This window comes from Mucor mucedo (assembly GCF_025094135.1).
Source record: "Mucor mucedo strain NRRL 3635 chromosome Unknown EV154scaffold_53, whole genome shotgun sequence".
In the NCBI taxonomy this organism is placed as follows: Eukaryota; Fungi; Mucoromycota; class Mucoromycetes; order Mucorales; family Mucoraceae; genus Mucor; species Mucor mucedo.
In genome coordinates this window covers 82035-101008 of record NW_026252337.1, presented here as the reverse complement: position 1 = coordinate 101008, position 18974 = coordinate 82035, and the positions used below count along the sequence as shown (strand labels likewise).

General features: G+C 35.2%; 7 protein-coding genes across 7 annotated transcripts; 3 read left to right on the top strand and 4 right to left on the bottom strand.

Moving 5' to 3' along the window:
• Window positions 1–2248: 2248 nt before the first annotated feature.
• EV154DRAFT_603118 (uncharacterized protein) lies at window positions 2249–3547 on the bottom strand. The gene is made up of 5 exons (XM_051607332.1): window positions 3339–3547; window positions 3228–3273; window positions 3059–3168; window positions 2670–2996; window positions 2249–2614 (listed from the first exon to the last, which is right to left on the bottom strand). Exons 1-5 carry the CDS (start codon window positions 3414–3416, stop codon window positions 2486–2488), a joined length of 690 nt encoding a protein of 229 aa, XP_051457016.1. The 5' UTR covers window positions 3417–3547; the 3' UTR covers window positions 2249–2485.
• Window positions 3548–6429: 2882 nt separating this feature from the next.
• On the top strand, window positions 6430–7925 carry EV154DRAFT_510923 (DNA glycosylase/AP lyase). Its single transcript, XM_051601758.1, has 5 exons — window positions 6430–6696; window positions 6745–6810; window positions 6877–6985; window positions 7046–7101; window positions 7154–7925. Exons 1-5 carry the CDS (start codon window positions 6679–6681, stop codon window positions 7898–7900), a joined length of 996 nt encoding a protein of 331 aa, XP_051457015.1. The 5' UTR covers window positions 6430–6678; the 3' UTR covers window positions 7901–7925.
• Window position 7926: 1 nt separating this feature from the next.
• EV154DRAFT_510921 (6,7-dimethyl-8-ribityllumazine synthase) lies at window positions 7927–8685 on the bottom strand. Its single transcript, XM_051601757.1, has 2 exons — window positions 8474–8685; window positions 7927–8418 (listed from the first exon to the last, which is right to left on the bottom strand). Exons 1-2 carry the CDS (start codon window positions 8651–8653, stop codon window positions 8017–8019), a joined length of 582 nt encoding a protein of 193 aa, XP_051457014.1. The 5' UTR covers window positions 8654–8685; the 3' UTR covers window positions 7927–8016.
• Window positions 8589–10303, bottom strand: EV154DRAFT_510918 (uncharacterized protein). Its single transcript, XM_051601756.1, has 7 exons — window positions 10167–10303; window positions 9774–10106; window positions 9542–9713; window positions 9409–9487; window positions 9227–9353; window positions 9017–9166; window positions 8589–8956 (listed from the first exon to the last, which is right to left on the bottom strand). Exons 1-7 carry the CDS (start codon window positions 10242–10244, stop codon window positions 8756–8758), a joined length of 1140 nt encoding a protein of 379 aa, XP_051457013.1. The 5' UTR covers window positions 10245–10303; the 3' UTR covers window positions 8589–8755.
• Window positions 10304–13287: 2984 nt separating this feature from the next.
• EV154DRAFT_510914 (WD40-repeat-containing domain protein) lies at window positions 13288–15466 on the top strand. Its single transcript, XM_051601755.1, is given in 4 exon segments — window positions 13288–13424; window positions 13492–15228; window positions 15240–15241; window positions 15447–15466. The coding sequence occupies 1 exon segment, from the start codon at window positions 13552–13554 to the stop codon at window positions 15037–15039; it is 1488 nt and encodes a 495-aa protein (XP_051457012.1). The 5' UTR covers window positions 13288–13424; window positions 13492–13551; the 3' UTR covers window positions 15040–15228; window positions 15240–15241; window positions 15447–15466.
• EV154DRAFT_510913 (uncharacterized protein) lies at window positions 15428–16557 on the top strand. Its single transcript, XM_051601754.1, has one exon. It carries the CDS (start codon window positions 15466–15468, stop codon window positions 16414–16416), a length of 951 nt encoding a protein of 316 aa, XP_051457011.1. The 5' UTR covers window positions 15428–15465; the 3' UTR covers window positions 16417–16557.
• Window positions 16558–17264: 707 nt separating this feature from the next.
• EV154DRAFT_421721 (uncharacterized protein) lies at window positions 17265–18790 on the bottom strand (the record flags this gene model as incomplete). The annotated part of the gene is made up of 2 exons (XM_051596047.1): window positions 17265–18212; window positions 18269–18790. 2 exons carry the CDS (start codon window positions 18788–18790, stop codon window positions 17265–17267), a joined length of 1470 nt encoding a protein of 489 aa, XP_051457010.1.
• Between the last annotated feature and the right edge of the window lie 184 nt (window positions 18791–18974).

Sequence of the window (18974 nt, the reverse complement as noted above, 5' to 3'; positions counted from 1 at the left end):
TGTGGTTGTTTACTTTTGAGCTGATCGTGCTGACCTTTGGTTATCTTTTCCTTTTGTACTGCCCAATTTTTTCCTCATGAAAGGTTTTTTTTTTTGGAGGCAAAAGGTTTTTACTGATGCCGGGATTGGTACCAATACAACATTTATCTATCGGCGGAAGAAGGCAGTCTAGAATTTGGTTTCCGTTACAAACAGTGTCTAACACTGCTACAGGTATGATAATTTTTATATTTATGTTCTATGCAAAAAGTCAGTTTTACAGTTTATTTTATCATTTTAAAGCATTACTTCATGATGTATAGCCTATTGGAGCTGTTTCCCCAGTGTTCAGTGGGTGTTATCTGATTAATTGGTAAGTGATATAACTTTTTTCTCTACGGGTCTCTTAGGGACAGCCAGAGTGCGCGTAGTCGTAATGTCGGGATTATGATACTTTTATAGACATCAGGAGGTCAATATAACTTAACAGCTTGAAATATATACACATTTATTACAACCAACAAAGTGTAAACCAGTATATGTGGTTTACAGCTTACTTTTAGCTTCTCGTTTGGACTTTACCTTAATATTTCTGCGTAAGATTAAGATCAAACGAGCTCAAAGGCGAAAGAGTGATGATAGAATTGTCAAAATAAGTATAAATCGTTTAATATACATTTATTCGTAATTGTTACATTGGTTTTGATTGTATATCCTTATTCCCAGGTCTACAGACATCCAAATCAGAGATCTTGCGCTACGACTACGTGCACTTTGGCTGTCCCTAAGAAAAGCGTTTTCTCTATCATATCTGTTTATGTTCATACTAACGCGAAATCTGTATTACGGCTAGCTCAAGACGATGCAAATTACAAGGAAACTTAGAAATGTTTCTATAGCCGCGGTTTCAACACTGTTCGGTCCCATCTCTTTACCAAGTAAGGTCATTCCGCATGAACAAGCCAAAGGAAAACTCTGACGTCATTCTTTTTTTATTCGGGTATATAAGGAGATGCTATTGAAAACAACAAACAAAGCTCATTTTTTTTAAACGATCTATTAATCTTTTTGAAACGATTACCTTTCTCTTTTAAACCATTTACTTAAACATTTAAGATTTAGTTTTGGATTTTATTCATTACAACCCCTTAGAAGATCTTTATTTAGATTACGATGACAGTTCGGACGAGATGAATCTTGATAATGTGGAAATGTCCAGAACTCAGTATGTTTTTCAAACCTATTTTTTAGAATAACATGATGGTCTACACGTCGATTGACATGCCATATCGTCTAAACCTCATAGGATGATTGATTTCTGTTTTCCATACAATCTGCTTCACTGTCATTACAAGCTACTACTAAACGAGTTCGATGCTGGCTGTGGATTAGTATTGTCGGATACAAATCAGAGGAAAGTCAACAAGCGTTCCCCAAATCTTCTTTTTTTTTTTTTTGGACATACAGCTTTTTTGATCGAAGCTGGTAACAAGAGTAACGCAAAACCGATTTAACTCAAACAAGGCATGAAATAATTATTTGAGCTGTATGAAATGATGTCATATAACAATAGGGATTATTTATAGGGCACACTATTTAACAACTTGCATAAAATTGATTCGTTGTTTGGCCAGAAATTCGAGCATCCCCAAAAAAAAAAAAACTCAAGCGGCAAACAACGCATAATTCTTGTGTTACTATACAGTATGCACAGTTTTTGTTAAAATAGAAGGTAAAAGGAACGTAAGTGCTTATACTAATTGTATGCAACGATCGCCCATGAACAACATAGTTTCCTTATATTTTTTTTTCTGGGATGATGCCAAGAGGCATGATACACTGTTTCAATGATATACAACATCATCAATGATTTAAAAATAGCAGTGGCACTTCCCCCAATAAGTATTCATCTTTTACTGTTCAACAACTTGCATATATTCCAGCTTAAAACGCACATATAGAGAACATCAGGGTGAAAATGTTCATAAATCTTGTGCACGTGCAGTTGATCAACTGGAAATCAACTGCCGATCCATTGGTTTGTTGAGTGTAATGTAATTTTCGATTGAAAAAATAGGAAGTCAAAGTATTCCTCGCTGATGAAATTTAACTGGATTTTACTTTAAATATCAGGTAAGTCTTCAGATACTCTTAATGAGTATGCTACTTCTACCCACTCCCTATTATACCGGGATAATTACAGAATCTACAAAAAATAAATAAAATCATCAATCTTTCTGATTAATGGCGCAGTACAACTTAAGTCCAGTTAAAGATAGAATTAGTTGGTTTGTCACATCAAGTAAACCATTTTTGTATATATTAGTTATGCGTAAAGATTTAATTTTGTAATTTAGAAATGGTTCGATTTTACTTTTGTCTATTATTGTTTGAATCAAAAATAGGAAGTATAATGGGTGGGATGCACCAATATATTTTTAGTCCCCGCCTTAAGATTGGGTGAGAGATCATGTATGTACAACTAGAGGAGGGATTGTTTGTTTGTTTAATACACAGTAGACATGTGGTATCTTGATTCTTCAAAGTCTTTGATTTGTTGAGCATGCAATCGATGATGGCGTGCACCATTGGACAGTCTTTTGGCATAGGCACCGACAACATAGGCGAAATAAATCTATAAAACAAGGCGTTTAATTTATAAATTACATTGAATAGAAAAGTCATTTTACCTGAACTAATTGTACAATAAAAATAATGATGCCAAACAAGATCGTAAAAAGTTTAAGCATACGAGCACAATCACTTTCACTTGCAGCATGCTCTGTCATCAAACCTGGGTATTTGACAGGCGAGTAAAAATCTGTGTCGCTGATTCGTACCGGGGAAATATTTCGTTGAGCATTTTGTACACCTACAAAACCCACCACCATGCATGATTCGATCACATTTTGGGAATTTACTGCCATCAATACAAGTGAGATGACATAGACTAGCATAGATAGAATACAACTAATCCAAACAATGACACTAAATGCTTTCGAAAATCTTCGTGAGGCCTAAAATTAAAAAGTGTTAAGCTCATAATTTAATTAGAAACATCCTAATAATCACAACTTACGAACAATGAACCAGCAATACCACATAAACCACCAACACAAATAAATACAGTAAATAATAAATTAATGTAGTACCAAGGTCTTGCTGCTTGACCTGAATAGAATACAATAGCTTATTAAATAGAGTTAGTTACACACAGTTTATTATCGATTCATATTCCGCTTTATTACCATTTACACCTACAAAACCAGTTGCAGAGTAAAACAAGTATATAGCCTGTAGTAGATATATGGTTAATTAAATTGGACTGAAATTTAAGTCTGTTTGTTTCAAAATCTTACAAAAAACCAGATGGCAATGAAAAAAGTACCTAATCTAAGTGGAATGAGGCAACAACATTTCTCTAAACCAAGTCCCATTTGTGATTATGTGCGTGCTGAAAATGAATGGAATAAGAAACACAAGGATAGATAAAGAAAGAAAAAAAGGAAAGGAAAGGCGAGGAGCACACAAAAAAGAAAAGAAAAATGAAAGGGGTAAGAGATCGAGGAGAAGAGAGGAGCAATTTAACACTAAAAATAAATTAAATTGCTACCAGCATAACCTTTTTTTGGCACTGATATCACGCTTATTTCTTTTTTTCTTTGGTTTCCTATAAACTAGTGTACACACATATCTTATTTGTGTCCCACTTTTCTTTTGAGGTTTTCTGTGCTCTCTGTAACATAAATAAATCGTTTGAGGAAACGACATATCTGTTCAAAAAGGTTTGAGAACTCATTTAAGTTTTTGTATTCTTATGTTGAGGCTACACAACTTCATTACCCAAAGAAGAAGTGAATCGTTTTGGGGACAAAAACGGCTGACAAACACATATCAATTTTACTAATTCCAAAGAAGATTGTTATATGCTTTCCGACTATTTTACTTTTAAGTGAGTGTTCTCAGATATAAACTGATCAGTCTCAATGTTTATTTACAAGATTTTTTTATCGACTATATTGTACTTCCATCGTCTAAAAAACAACTGCTTTCCAGTAGAAATATCTGCGTACATTTTGTCGTATGCAACGGTTATACCTAAACATGATCAGTCGTCCACCAATGCAAGCACCGACTACTGATCACATTTCCAAGGTAGACTATCGCTTCAAGTACTCTAAGTCATGTGCTTATGAAATAATGTAAATGTGGTCTATGTGCTAAGTAACGGTACAAAAAGTTGCGAGCCAAATAACCTTCTTTCCCTAAATTTATGATTAACAAAAAAAACTCAGCTCAAGCATCTTAGTTTTTATCGCATTTTTTGAAAGTCATTGTTGAAATAATTCGTCTCCTTTACCTGACCGCATGTTATACGCATCAATAAACGGAAATTCAAGTGCTATTATACCAAAAGTTTTCCCATATCGTCCAACAAAATCGGTGGGAAGTTTTTCGATATGATGTAATGAGTAATTCTTAACGGGACGGTGGCCAACATTCAATCTCATCATACTAATGCATTGGGTAATCCATGGACTATAATGACTTTTATGAATTACACCTTTTCAGTTTCTCGCACCAGCCTAAACATAAATAAATTAAAAAAATCAGTTTATACCTATCAATTAAAGTACCTCGATGTTATGATACAGTCGAAAGTCTCCAAGAACTGAATCGGCAAGACGAGGACCAGAGTTGATGGACGAGAATTTTCGTATGATGTTTTGGTGGTTTCCTTCTACGGAGCTGGAACCTCTGAAGCATGAATATTTTATTATCCCATTATTATCTTTACCAGTTTCTCTGTACAATGAAGGGCCATCAATCAGATCAGAAACATGACCCAACTCAATGGATCTTAAAATATGTTTGGATTTATTCTAATAGATTCTTTATCGAAGAGCGGAAATCCTATCTTGACACATGGTAAGTACCCATACTGATCAAAGAGAAGCTTAACAGCAGGAGGTAATAGTTGGTTAGTTGGGGGGACTCATCTTTCGACTCGCTTCGGAATAAAATCTGGATGACTTGCCATGTATGCATTGAAATCAGTGTTGATAGTGTACAAATAGTTTTAGACATTTTTTTGTCTGCTGGATTGCAAACAAATAAAGCATCTCTAAAACACTGATAAAGATCTCTATACATACCATGGTTTTGTGATAATGGCATATCTATCAAGTGGAATGCGTCTTTCCAAAACCCGAGACGCCACTGACAGCACAGTTTAGCTAAATCTTTTGAAATTGCAGATTCATGTGTTAAAAGAGCTGGGAAGTCAGATTGCATTCGGAACGGAAGTTGTCTGATGATTCCGGAATCAAACGCATTGAAATAATGCTGTTTGATCGAATTTTTACACCCGTAGCTCCTTGTCATTATGTAAAAGCAGCTATAGAAAGTGCATTAGTTTTTCAAAGTTACGCAAGAATATCTAATAATCTTTGGCCGTTGAATAAAGAAAACAAGGCATATAATTACATACTCTTTTAAATCAGTTATTCTTCTTGTTTCAGTTTTTCTAACAAATCCTTTAGATTCAATATCAGATCCATAGGAGAGACACCAGATTGTCATGCAAGTGATCGGCTAACCAAATAAAAGTTCTGGGGTGATACAACTCTGATGGATCTACACTATTTGCCAAAGCAAATAAGGCTTCATGTTTGTGTCCAAAAAGCTCCTCTTTTATACTCATCAGAAAAGTGATTCTTGTTTTTGTTGTTCTTTCCTAATCTTTGCTAAAGAGCGTCGTGTTATTTGGAGACTTCACTATCAAAAGAAAGTGTAGACGCAAATCCGTCAATTTCGTTGAATGTTTCCTCATTTAATTCTTCGAATGTTTGGTCATCTAAATCTTCTCAAATTCTTTTTTCGGCTTCCTCCGTGTTTATGGGAATTTGTCTTTAATACCAGTTGTATCAAACTGGGGCTTAGAATTCAATATGTTAACAATATGTTTGAGAGCATAATATCTGCATGATTCATACCTGTTCGGTGCTTGTAGAGGCTTCAAATTGTACGACTTTACTCGAAGAATTAGCAAAAGAAAAAAATGTCATAGTGCATTGGTTATCGATCTGTTTACGTTTACAACCAGCACTGTGCCCATTTTTATTTATTTGTTCATTCGGACGCTCTGTAATGTTTTGAGACTTATTACTCTTGTTTGAAATATTTAATTATAATTTATGGTAAGCCAGAAAAAAGGATATTGTTGTGTTCAGTTTCAGTTCACTAATTTATCTGATACTCAATGCATTTGAACCTATATCATTGTGACACCCCAATAGCCTTTGTTGTAGGTCCTGTCCTCCTTTCATAAGAATAAGAAACAATTCCCGTATATAACTGAATCATAAATTACATCAGATATTTAAGCTTACTTGAAGTAGCGTATGTGATTTATCAATTCAGATGCTTGTTGCGCAATGTGTTTTTGACAGATATTTGATTGCTGTAGGGCTAATCCTTTATATTTGGGAAGCCGCTTACACTATTTGAAGGCCGCTTACACTTTAATTATTTTGGCGGGGTATAGACATTCCAAAACCTAATGAGATGACTTGGTCTGAACATTATTCTTATTCTGCCTGAGTTTTAGTGGCATTAATCTGCTTATCTGTTTATCTGTCTCAATACATTTTTAGGTCTTTTCAAAAGTAACTTTTCTTTTTTTTTAAGAAAAACATCATGCCTGAAATTGCAGAGGTGAGAAGAAAAAACGGACAAAAGTCGTACTAGCTAATGAGTTTATAGGTTGAACGTGCTAGGCTGCGCATTCATAGACAATTGCTTAATCATAAAATAGTACATGTTGAAACAGTAAGAATAGCCTTTTTTTTTTCTTTTTTGTAGAGGTCATAATTTAATACAAGGATTCTATCATAGCAACCTGATGCTCTTGTTTTTAAAGATATTACTCCCACTATATTTTCCGAAAAAATATTAGATAGAACATTGGTTGACACGAAGCGATGGGGAAAATACTTTATTCTTCGTACATGTTATTTATTTGCTAACATATATAATCAAGTCGCTAATTTTAATTATTGTTAAGTATTCGATAAAGGACCGAGTATGGTAGCGCATTTTGGCATGACTGGTGGTATCAGGGTTAGCAAATAATTTTGAACTCCCTGACAATCAAATAACATAACAAATACAGTTTCAACATGAAGAGAAGCCAGAAAATTGGCCTCCAAAATTCTGGAAACTTTTGATCACATTCCAGGATCCTTACGATAAAGAGAAGACGATACAATTTGCATTTAAAGATCCTAGAAGGTTGGCAAGACTGAGACTCGTTGAAGGAAAAGACCCTTTGCTTGAAGATCCTATAAAGAAATTAGGATTTGATCCTGTGTTAAGTTTACCGCCACCTGATATTTTTAACAGGCTAGTGCTTAGACGCGCTGTTCCCGTAAAGGCACTCTTGTTGGACCAATCATTTTCTGCAGGTGTAGGAAATTGGGTGGCAGACGAAGTTTTGTACCAAGCTAAGATTCATCCAGCTCAGTATACAAATACGTTAACAATGGATGAACTGACCGCTCTGTATGAAAAATTAAAATTTGTGTGTGAAACTGCTGTTAAAAAAGAAGCCGATGAGTCTAAATTTCCCGAGGATTGGTTAATGAAATACAGGTGGAATAAAGGTAAAAAAACAGGCCAAAAACTTCCAAATGGTGTTTCTCTCAAGTTCGAAACTGTCGCTGGCAGAACCTCTGCTTTTGCTCCATCTAGGCAAATTTTAAGAAAATCCGTTTTAAAAAAGACCATAGTCAAAAAAAGTGCAACACAGGATATTTCAACTGAAAAAATCCCTACGACAAAACAAGACAATCGTTTAAAACAGAAAGATGAAATTCCTGGTCTTCGCAGGTCTTCTAGGTCACTTTCGAAAAAGCAATAAATCTCTCTTTATATATATATATATATAGTTTTTTTATTTGTTACGGAGTTACAAGATCGTACAATCGATGACTTGCAAATGTCAAAACTTTATTTTATTCTGCAACAATGACAAGTTTAAAGTTTCTTGAATTTTCTTAAACCGGATTCAACGGCAGCAGCAGCCCACTCTTCAGCATGATGGAAACCATCTTCTGTGGTAGATCTAGCAATAGCTTGTTCATCGTTGTAACAAGTCAAAACACCAAACATAACTGGAACACCAGTATCTAATTGAACCTTCATAATACCGTGTGTGACAGCATCACAAATATATTCAAAATGTGCAGTTCCACCCTTGATAACAAGACCAATACAGATGACAGCATCGAAAGGCCCAGTCTTTCTATCTGACTTCTTTACATTTCCTAAAGCAGGAGAACCAAGCAAATCGCTTGCTGTCTCGGAAGCTTGAGATTGGGAAAGTTCGATTAATTGTTTGGCAGCCATTGGAAGTTCGTAGGCACCAGAAACAGTGTCCTTAAAATCGTTGTTAAAACATCATTTCCGTGTTCTAGACGAATTTATAACTTACGGTATAGATGTTTTCGGGTAAAACATTGTATCTTTCAATTAAGGTATCATACACTTTCTTGTAAAGTTGGTCAACCAAAGCAAAATTCCAACGTGTGTGAACAATAGCAATACGGAGACCAGATCCGTTAAGCTTAACCTTGGGAGGTGCAACGCCCTTTTCAAATGTTTGTTCGCTCATTATAAAGATGACAATTATATTTCAAACAAAACAATAAAATAAAACGCGGTTGTATTTTTTTTTTTTATAAATCATTAAAATCTGTGATTTAAAATTATGTCGTCACATCTTTTTATTTTCAAGAATTTCTTGAAAGATGAGTAATTTCTTCTTTTCCAGGTATAGTTGACTTTTAGCAAATTCCTTTATAGCCCTCAGCATGTCCTTTTTAACGTTGGGCCTGTAATTTTCTTCGATATCGTTTCTAAGATTTGTATCCACTTTATTAAACCTATCTTTATTTGCATTTTGATTTGTTCGAGCCTAAAAGAAATATGGCTTTTTAGTCATCATATAGGGCTATTATTAATTTTAGCGTCATACATTTTCTAAAATAGCAATGGCTTCGCTTGCTTGTTGTCGATCGATAATAGTAGACGATTTAAGCCTCTCTACACTCTTTAGACTGGATTCAGTAATTTTTCTACTAGTTAGGTAGTCAGATAATGCGTTCAATCTTCTTTGCATTGCATTCTACTAACATAGTTAACAACTTGAATTTTGCATGATTTCCCATATTTTTCTTTCAATTACCTGTGCGGAATTACAATTTCTTGTCTGGTATAATATTTCATCGCCTATTGTCTCGTTCAGTGCTATCGCTTGGAATCTCTCTAAATCAGACAATTGTTGATATCCTTTTGCCACAGACTTGTATAATCTAAAATCACTTGTTAAAAGAATGTCGGTGTAACCAGTATCTATAAATAAATTACATAAATAAACCGGGATTTCGTTCAATACCGCCATAAGAAACCCAAGATGAAGATAAATTCATCCAGCAAATAGACATTTCTACTATAATGTTAATAATAAATCACAATATCATATCACTACCCCACAAAATACCATTTTCCTCATTCACCAGTTTTTCTAATCTTGCTATTATTTGACTTAAATTGCTGGAAAATGTAGTCAACTCTTTCATACAATATTCAAATTCAGGTTCCATGTCTTCTTCCGATACATTAATTAAAGGCAATTTATTTCTTGATTTAAAGTTATTTGATGTAGGCCTAAACTGTATAAACATAAATATAATAAAATACACACATATACAGCCCTTTTTTTTATTTTTTACCTTGGCCACTTCACTCTCGACAAACTCTCGTAGTCCCTCGCTATCTTGTACTCTTTCGTGTTCGGATACTCTATCTAACCAATCTTGAATTTTATTCTCTACTAAACCTGCATCCACCTTTTCACTGCTGCTTTCGTGAGGAAGTTTGATACTTAACCACCACTGTCTTCCAACCAATTTTCCTTCTTTGTCTAAGCGAGGGGTAGGACAAGTTGGTAGAGCTGGTATTAATACATCATCCAATGTTGAAGCTAAATGATCATGCAATTTCGACAATTCCGAATAGTATCTTGGAAAGCGTTTCTGTTTTTGTTTGTACTTCGTTAGGGTGGTCTAAAAAAAGCATGTTTAGTATAAACTGGTTTATGCTTTTCGTTATTGCACCTGAATTACTTTTACTTCTATCCAAAATACGGGATCTTGTCTCTTGTAATCTACATTCGTTACTTGTAATTGTATTCGGGAAGGCATATGTAGAAAAGGAGGTCTTATGGAAATAAGAAGATAGCAAAAGAAAAAGTAAAAAAAGAGAGAAAAGGAAAAAGTATGTATGAGGTTGGTGTTTCAATTTTTGCTACAATATCGAAAATCAGTCACAGAGTTACACTCAGATACACATCATAATACTGTCCTCTTGGAACAGGATCAGTTCCGAAATGTTAGCTCTCTATTTTGGAATAGAAATTTGGTAGTTTACTCATTGTTACTGTTACAACTATCACCGGATACTCCGGCCTTTTGTATCACCGTTATGTAATTACCCTTGTCCTTTGGCATGATCTACCGATACAATATGTCATGTAGATATATTGCTTTATACTAAGACGTCTATTGAAAATAAACGCAATCTATAGACTTTGTCCTAAGCATGTTAGAGGAGAAAATATGTAACTTATGCAGCTGATAACGTACAGAAACAAACTATCGGATAGAAATCCTACGCTTTAAAAATAAGCACCATTAGGTTCATTTGATTACTCAATCGAAATGGTTGCTTTCACTAAATTGATCTGTGTTAACTGACTTGTAGTTTCAGACAAAAATTCTGAACATGAACAGAAAGTAGATTTTAAGTAAACTGGCAAATAAGCACATATAATGTTGTGTAACGTTGTTTTTAAGTTCCAGTCCTACAGTGGAGTAGACGCTCAATTTGGCAATTACATCCACTGACTGCGATTAAAAAAATTGGCTGTTGGGGGTTCAGGAACGTAAGCAAAGGATCACACAATTTTAAAAGTATATTTTTGTGACAATGTGATTAAACAAACACAGATTTTAGATCGTAACTTGCTGCTTAATCCTTGAGCCACTAAAAGTTCTTATTTAGACATTTAATAACCCTTCCCGAGGCTCTAAGAATTTCGGAGGAATATTTGTGCTTGTGCGACAAAACTCAAGACACAAATACTTTAAAAACGATCAGTAATCTTTAGATAACAGTGATAACTATTGCAACTATAAAAAAAAAAGGTCTTGTAAATCATTTTTAAGTCACTACTTCAGATTATCTTCATACATACGCTGTAACGAAAAAAAAAAGTATATAAAAAATGCATCTCAGCCCGTTTTCTGGTAGAATAAGTTGGTCAAATGGTGGGCATGGGACGAATAAAAAAAAGGCTGCATGATGTAAGCTTCCATCAAGATATATATAACCTTTAGTTTTCTAAGATGGAGGTTACAATTATAACAGACCATACGAGTAGTTAGTTTTAAGACTACCGCCCATTCATAAATCATAATACTCGAGAAAACTACAACAGCTTCTATTTAGATACAAACCTCATGTAGTTTGTTTTCATGTTTTAAATCAAAGCGCATTATTAAAAGACACTATATCGCAATTCGATCATATAAATCATAACTTTTGTTATTCTTGATTTTAGTTCGTGCAGGCATATGGAATTCGGATATGATCCATACTTTAAAGTAAAATGATGCATCAACCTACACTAACCACATATTGTATGCGCGTGTAACACTATTCTCCCCGAAATCGGATCAAATTTACACGGAGCGAGATAAATGGTTGTATGCTTTACTTTAACTACTTGACCTTCGTAAAGCTGACAGACACCAACAAGGAAGTGTACACTTTTGTGAAGTAGTTATAGTGTATGGTCATGCCAATTCCTATATCTAAATTTATCGCCACCATAGATCAACCAATATATTTTTCTTCATTTTGTTGATAAATAAGTCTTTAAAACGGACGATGATGTTTTCATCTATATTAATAATAGGTGCTTAGGTGCCCATCCCATTAGATATTGTATTAAATAAGATAAATTGGAAAACGCTTTAACTCTGATTTTGTATTCCTTGAAAAACAGTGATCACCAACCAATAACATCGTTAAAAAGGGGGGGGGGTCGTGAACACAAAGTCAACTCTGCTTTTTGCAAATTTAGGGTATCGTCACAGATGATACGTCAAATTTTAAAGTCTAAATTTTTTAATGTAGTTACTTTTTGGTTCTGTCTTATTTATTAGTTTCCTGATTCTTGTGACGTTGTCAGTAAATGATAAACCATAGCATTCAATAAACTAATTCCCGTTAGTTGATAATGCATAAATATCCACATAGTAGATATACTTATGAAACTATGTTCAAAAACATTATCAAGCATCACCTGGTCGATACAATTTTTCCCTTAACATAACATATGTTATAATGCTGCACTACAAGTTATATAGAAGGAATTTTTTATAATTTAACATGTTCACTAAGTAATAAATATCTTGGGTTTGCTTAGAACTGGGGAACAACATTGTGTTAGATAGTTATACATGGCTGTATTTTATCTTTTATGATTTTACATGAAATGAGAAGATTTTTCAATGCGAATTGGGGGAGGAGGGGTAGAAAACAATCAGTCCGACAAGACACTTTGCTAATTGAGCAAGGTACATTACTCGATAAATTATGCATGATAGAAAATATGTACGTTCAACTTTAGAAACACATTTTAATAATCTCATCATTGACCAATTTATGTCGAGGTCAGACCAAAACCATATTTTTCATATACATTGCTTTATTGTAGGCGAAATTGTCAAATACCAGTAGTTATGTTATAAATAAGAAAACTATTCATGAGTACTTCAAAAGGAAGCTTTTATTATTTGTTGATAGTATTTAACTTGCATTATTTGCAATATAATTGATCGATAAAATTTATTGCAATCTCGAAACCAAAACGTAAACATCTAAAAGAAAAAAAGTGGGTAGCCAAAAGCTGTTTATAACAAGGTCTTTATTTATGAAGTCTATGTGTGAAATGAAGTCACAATGCTACACATGATGTATACAAAATTACGAACGATAAGATTACAAATCAAAAGCACCCAGACCAAGACAAACCTGTCTACCATATCTTATATTTAAGCTTTAGTGGCGATGGAGGGGCAAATGCAGATGTATGTGTGTGACTTAAGTATTACACAGTGCTTTAATCGAATACATATTTCATTTTTATTTTTATTTAAAATGAGTTATCCTTTTTCTTCATGTCAGACCATTCCATTATACAAATTACACTTAACTCTAACGAGGGACAAATTGATGCTAGTAATCATGCTGCCACAATACAAAATTATCCTTTGCTTAATGAACCCGTCCCTTCTTGCTTAACTGCCAATCTTCAGGTGAGAATATACTAAATATTAGCGTCAGCGACACAAAGAAAAAAAACATATTAAGAAACATATATAGCATTCTTCACATACAATCAAAGAAACAACACCAAAGTCTCGTATTGTGGAAGAACAAGTAATGAAATATATGGCACAAGACTTTTCAACACTACCCGACAAGCAGCAACAAATTGTTCAAACAATACAACAACTCCCTTTGCTAGCCAAAGAGTTTGAAAAGTTGTCACCCCAGACACAAGCACATACTTTATTTCGACTACTAAAAAGGTCCAGTACAAGTACGCTTCAGTTTGTCAATTCAAGTATTATGCCGATTTTAAAACGAGATTTTATTGCTTCTTTGCCACACGAGTTAAAGCTACAAGTTATTAGTCATCTTGACATTAAAACACTTTGTACAGCATCCCGTGTCAGTAAAAAATGGCGTACTCTCATTGAAGGCGATAAAAATACGTGGCACAGATTGTTAAGGAAAGATGGTTTTGAACTTTCACCACCTTCTAACAAAATGTCTTTTAAAGAATATTACAAAAGACAGTATACCCTAAAGTCCAACTGGAAGAAAGGAAAGTTCAAAAGAATAGAATTTGAAGGACATAAGGACTACATTGTTACTTGCTTACAGTTCGATGAAGAAAAGATTGTTTCCGGAGCAACTGATTCCATGATCAATATATACAATACCAACGATCCAGCTGGCCCAATGGAGCAATTGCAGGGTCATCTTGGGGGTGTTTGGGCTTTACAATATGTCGGTAATACACTTGTAAGTGGCTCAATTGACAGAACGGTTCGAGTTTGGAATATTGAGAAGAGAATATGCACGCATATATTTAAAGGCCACACATCCACAGTTCGTTGTTTGCAAATAGTGGAACCTGTCATGATCAACGGCAGATTGGAACCCAGTCAACCTCTTATCGTCACCGGTTCTAGAGATTTTTCCATTCGAGTGTGGAATTTGCCAAACGTAGATGAAGAAAGCCAGGAGACTGAACCGTATGTAGGCGAAGGATCCAATCCATGGTTTAAATTCTTATTGGTTGGTCATACAAACTCTGTCAGGTCCATTGCTGCTCATGGTAATACATTGGTTAGTGGAAGTTATGATAATACTGTCGCTGTTTGGAACTTGGAAACGGGAAGAATGCTGCATCGAATGGAAGGGCATACAAGTAATGTATACGCTGTAGTCATCGATCCCATCAGACAACAGTGTATGAGCGGAAGTATGGATAGCACGGTTTATGTTTGGGACATAATCACTGGTGAATGTTTGCATAAATTAGATGGCCATTCCATATTAGTAGGCTTGTTAGGACTTACACCCAATCATCTTGTTTCTGCTGCTGCCGATAAAACATTACGTGTATGGGATCCAGATACAGGCGTATGTGAGCACGTTCTAGCTGGTAAACATGGACACGACGGTGCTATCACTTGCTTCAAGCATGATGACGAAAAGGTTATATCTGGTTCTGAAGGGGGTCTTAAGATGTGGGACATTAAAACTGGTAGACATTTGTATGACTTGGTCACTGATGTCAAAGGGGTATGGTGGGTTACATTTGATAAAAGACGGTGCATTGTAGCCATAAGAGAGTGAGTACTCATGTCGAATGTGTGACAACCATAAGAATTAACTGCTTATTTTTATAAATAGTCATGAAGAAACATCTTTTCAAATGCTCGATTTTGGTGTATCAAATACAGACATGTAAAAATAATTAAACCTTGGCACAACCAAAGATTTTTTACTTTAAACAATAAATTTTATTAGCTTTCGCGTAAATGATGATTTGAGATAACAAACCTCGCACTAATTTAATAATATTGTCGGTACTACTATTAAAAATAATGTGCCTAAAATTACCAGCCGATGATTATATTTGTATTTGCTGACACATTTACACACTTCGCAGATATTAAACTTCAGCTTATTCCTAGCACGTGTGGCTCGTGAAATAAAAGGTGCATTTTAATTCTGCTTGTTTTGCTTTTTTGTCTTTAACGAAAAGAAAAGAAAAAAAAAATGCAAAAAGAATTAGTGTCCGGAGCGTTAGCTATTTTGCTTGCACATTACATTTACAAACAAAAGTCAAGTCAAGAGCGTACAAGGAAGTTAAAACCCAAAGATGAACGAGTGGTTATAATCGGGTGTTCGTCGGGTATTGGAAAAGACTGTGCTCTCAAATATGCTTCTCGAGGAGCAAAACTTGTATTGTTTGCTAGAAGGGAAGAACTATTGAAGCAAGTAACAAAGGAATGTGAAGAAGGGGGATCACCCCATGTTGAGTACATTGCGGGCGATGTCACTAAAGAAAGCGACTTAAAAAAGCTGGCCGATTTGACGCAAAATAAATTACAAGGTGTCGACACAGTTATATATTGTGCTGGTATGATATCAGTCAGGCCCTTTTTAGAATCTTGTGGCATTAGCGTTAAGCCCGGTAATGTTGTCGAGATCCACCAAGAAAAAAATGAAGCAGTCAATTCAGCTTTATCACACATCACGACCCTCAATTACTTTGCAGCCGTCTGGTCAGCCAAATTATTTTTACCATTATTGATTGCAAGCTCAGTAGCACCCAATTACATTGTCATATCATCCATGGCGGGAAAGGTTGGAGCTCCAACACGTGCATTATATGCTGGATCTAAGCATGCGATACATGGATTTTTCGATTCGATTCGTGTTGAATTAAAACCTCTGAATGTGCACATTGGATTGATCTGTCCTGGTACAGTAGATACAGAGCTTCGTCACTCTGCGGTGGATAAATCTCTAGGAGATGGAACGATAGCCGGATCAAAAACGAATAAATTATCACCCAATCAAGTGGCCGAGCGAATTATATTGGCATCTGATAACCGAGAAAGGGAAGTATATATACCTTCATGGTTTGGATATGTCGCTATTTGGGCAAAATTGATAGCTAGTCCTATAGTTGATTGGGCAGCAGCCAAAAAGTATAAAATCTAACAAACAAATGTTTTTGCTTGAAAGGAACCCCTTTTTTTCTCTCCTATTTGAGTCGTATAAAACATAATCTTGTTTTCAATTCTTTCCTTCTTCTTCCTCTTTTTACATATAATAAAATGCGTATCTTTTCTTTAATATTAATATTACAATTAGTTCATTTTACATATAGTCAACAAGAAACAACCACGATTTATAGTACATCGTTTAGCAATATGACCACAACAATAATCATAGACGAGAACAGTCGAACAGCTATAGCTATTCCCACAGCTACAGTGACTATCTCAACAACCTTAAATGCAAGTATGACACTAGGTGTTAATGGTAGCAACACCTCTTTACAATTTTTCTCGCCATCGCCTACATCTTTTGTTTTCACTCATTTCCCCGCATTTCCGATCCACACCGGCTCAAGTTCCTCCATCATGTCGAGTGCAAGACCTTCTCAATCTGCACCATTTCCGGATGATACGATTGGAAAATACGGACGACTACATATATCAAAGGCATCTCATCTTGTGCCCTTGCTCTTTTATGAAATCATGACTTCATGTTTAATTTTTTTACTTCTTATAATATAACACATCAACGAATTTTTATATTTATCTTTATGCATGACAAAATAAGGAGTTATTATTATTAGACTGGGAGGGATTTAAAATGTGTCATGGGGAAAGAGGGGTTACAAATCATGGAGCCTGTCAAGTGAGTGACTGATGAAGGCTTTCTTTATAACACTTTAGCTTGACCAATTCATGTAATATAAACTGCAATTTTCTATCCCAATTAGTCAATGCTTGCATGCTATTTAAACCATGATTATTGCCTGGAGAGAACTATTATAAAAATCATAAGTAAAGGTAACATATAAGGTAATGACTTAATACCTTTTTATCGAGAGACATCTTCAGCCCTCTATGGCGAGTCAATTCTTCATTGAGATTTGTAATTTGTGTTTCAAAGTCATAATATTGATAATTCACATCCAATGTACTTTTGATCATGCAAGGGGTGGGAGGGTACCATACAGGCACAGTTTCTGTTGTGAATTCCGTTGTCGTATTATCCCATTTGGCACCCCAACCATAGTCAATATTACAAACTGCACCTGTCATTGGCCCTTTACTAATTTTAGCAGCTGTTGTATTTGCAGCTTCTACCCATGCTTGTATAGCAAACATATCTGTGGATTCGAATAGCCATAAGCCACCATCTGCCGTTTCCATCCGGAAAACATGGGGTCTTTGTCCATTCCATCCTGGTGGTGGTATAGCACTCGTATAAGTATGATTCATTTCCAATATACCTAGAGGTGTTCCCTCCTGATCAGCTTGCCAATCCTCAGCCCCTCCTCCATGGGATAGAATGTCTTGTAAAGAGCAAACAGATTGATTCCATAACATCATACTCCTCCTCCTTCTGGCCTTTTGATCATAAGTCTGTTGGATGTTTTGCTGTTGTGATACATTAACTGGCCTATGCATTACTAGCTCAGTTCCATTCATAACCAAATAACAAAGCTGCCATTGTCGATTACGCGCCCTCTTATCAGTGCTTTCCATGACATGTTTTCGCATCACAAGACCTTGCTTTAGTTCACTGACTGAGAAGGACAATTTATTATCCAAGGGATTGATGACTGACTGGCCTCTTCTTCTTCGGAAAGATGATGGAGTTTTTCCTGCATCGTTTTTAGGCAAAGTTCTTGACCTGTACAAATTAATTGTACTTGTACTCTGTGGTATTTGTTTCTTTGCTTGGTCAATGCCATTGGATTTCACTGCAGTGTACATATCCTACATGTAAACTCAAATTTAATAAATAGTTTCAATATGTGCATAATTCTCCTTACCTTTAATAAACTCTCGATATCTCCTAACCAAACCTTTTGTGTTCTAGTTAGTCCGGTTTCGAGAGATATATTTGACTTTAATGCGTCTTCCAAAATGATCGATCGGGAAGAGCTGTCAATTCTTTTCATTTGGTATAAAGATTCGCTACTGCTTTTGCTTTGATGACTAACATTGGATGCTCGGCGCTTTCTTTGTTTACTGAAATCATCAAGCATAATATGAGGGAACACCAGTGATTGGATCGTTTCCATAGTATTTTTCACAAAATTGCTTCGAGTCATTTTATTGGCCCAGTCGGAAACGACATGTAAATCGGTGTTTAATAGTAACAAAGAATAAGCAACGGCATACACAACGTCAATGCAATGCAACAATGTTGTTGGATTGCAATCATAATAACGCTTAGCAAAGGCCTCAATAATTCTATCAAGCTGCTGCGATTCACCTTTTAAAAATAACTTGGAGCATAATGTTCGAAATGCTTCATCTAACCTTTGGTTAGAGAATTCAAAATTATTCATATAGAGATATAATACGTTTGCGCGTGTTTCTGGTCTATACTGGGTTTTAGTACAGAAGGCTTAAACAAATCATAAAAAACCTACTTTGAGCCGAGCCATTCTGCTATTTCACGCTTGGCACATAATGTCTCATCTTCGTCCCATAATCTCTTTTGGATATCGTGGTCTGAATTTGATTTTTGGG

What these genes read in the sequence shown, in the direction of transcription:
- EV154DRAFT_510913 (XM_051601754.1), top strand. Translation starts at nt 15,466, where the DNA reads ATGCAAAAAGAATTAGTGTCCGGAGCGTTAGCTATTTTGCTTGCACAT.
- EV154DRAFT_510914 (XM_051601755.1), top strand. Translation starts at nt 13,552, where the DNA reads ATGAAATATATGGCACAAGACTTTTCAACACTACCCGACAAGCAGCAA.
- EV154DRAFT_510918 (XM_051601756.1), bottom strand. Translation starts at nt 10,244, where the DNA reads ATGCCTTCCCGAATACAATTACAAGTAACGAATGTAGATTACAAGAGA. An exon ending in GAAATTGTAATTCCGCACAG is followed by an intron (nt 9,167 to 9,226) that starts GTAATTGAAAGA and finishes CTATGTTAGTAG; the next exon opens with AATGCAATGCAAAGAAGATT. An exon ending in CCATTGCTATTTTAGAAAAT is followed by an intron (nt 8,957 to 9,016) that starts GTATGACGCTAA and finishes TATTTCTTTTAG; the next exon opens with GCTCGAACAAATCAAAATGC.
- EV154DRAFT_603118 (XM_051607332.1), bottom strand. Translation starts at nt 3,416, where the DNA reads ATGGGACTTGGTTTAGAGAAATGTTGTTGCCTCATTCCACTTAGATTA. An exon ending in TCATTGCCATCTGGTTTTTT is followed by an intron (nt 3,274 to 3,338) that starts GTAAGATTTTGA and finishes TATCTACTACAG; the next exon opens with GCTATATACTTGTTTTACTC. An exon ending in TGGTTTTGTAGGTGTAAATG is followed by an intron (nt 3,169 to 3,227) that starts GTAATAAAGCGG and finishes CTATTTAATAAG; the next exon opens with CTATTGTATTCTATTCAGGT.
- EV154DRAFT_510921 (XM_051601757.1), bottom strand. Translation starts at nt 8,653, where the DNA reads ATGAGCGAACAAACATTTGAAAAGGGCGTTGCACCTCCCAAGGTTAAG. An exon ending in TACCCGAAAACATCTATACC is followed by an intron (nt 8,419 to 8,473) that starts GTAAGTTATAAA and finishes AACGATTTTAAG; the next exon opens with GACACTGTTTCTGGTGCCTA.
- EV154DRAFT_510923 (XM_051601758.1), top strand. An exon ending in AAATAGTACATGTTGAAACA is followed by an intron (nt 6,811 to 6,876) that starts GTAAGAATAGCC and finishes ATTCTATCATAG; the next exon opens with CAACCTGATGCTCTTGTTTT. An exon ending in GGGAAAATACTTTATTCTTC is followed by an intron (nt 6,986 to 7,045) that starts GTACATGTTATT and finishes ATTATTGTTAAG; the next exon opens with TATTCGATAAAGGACCGAGT.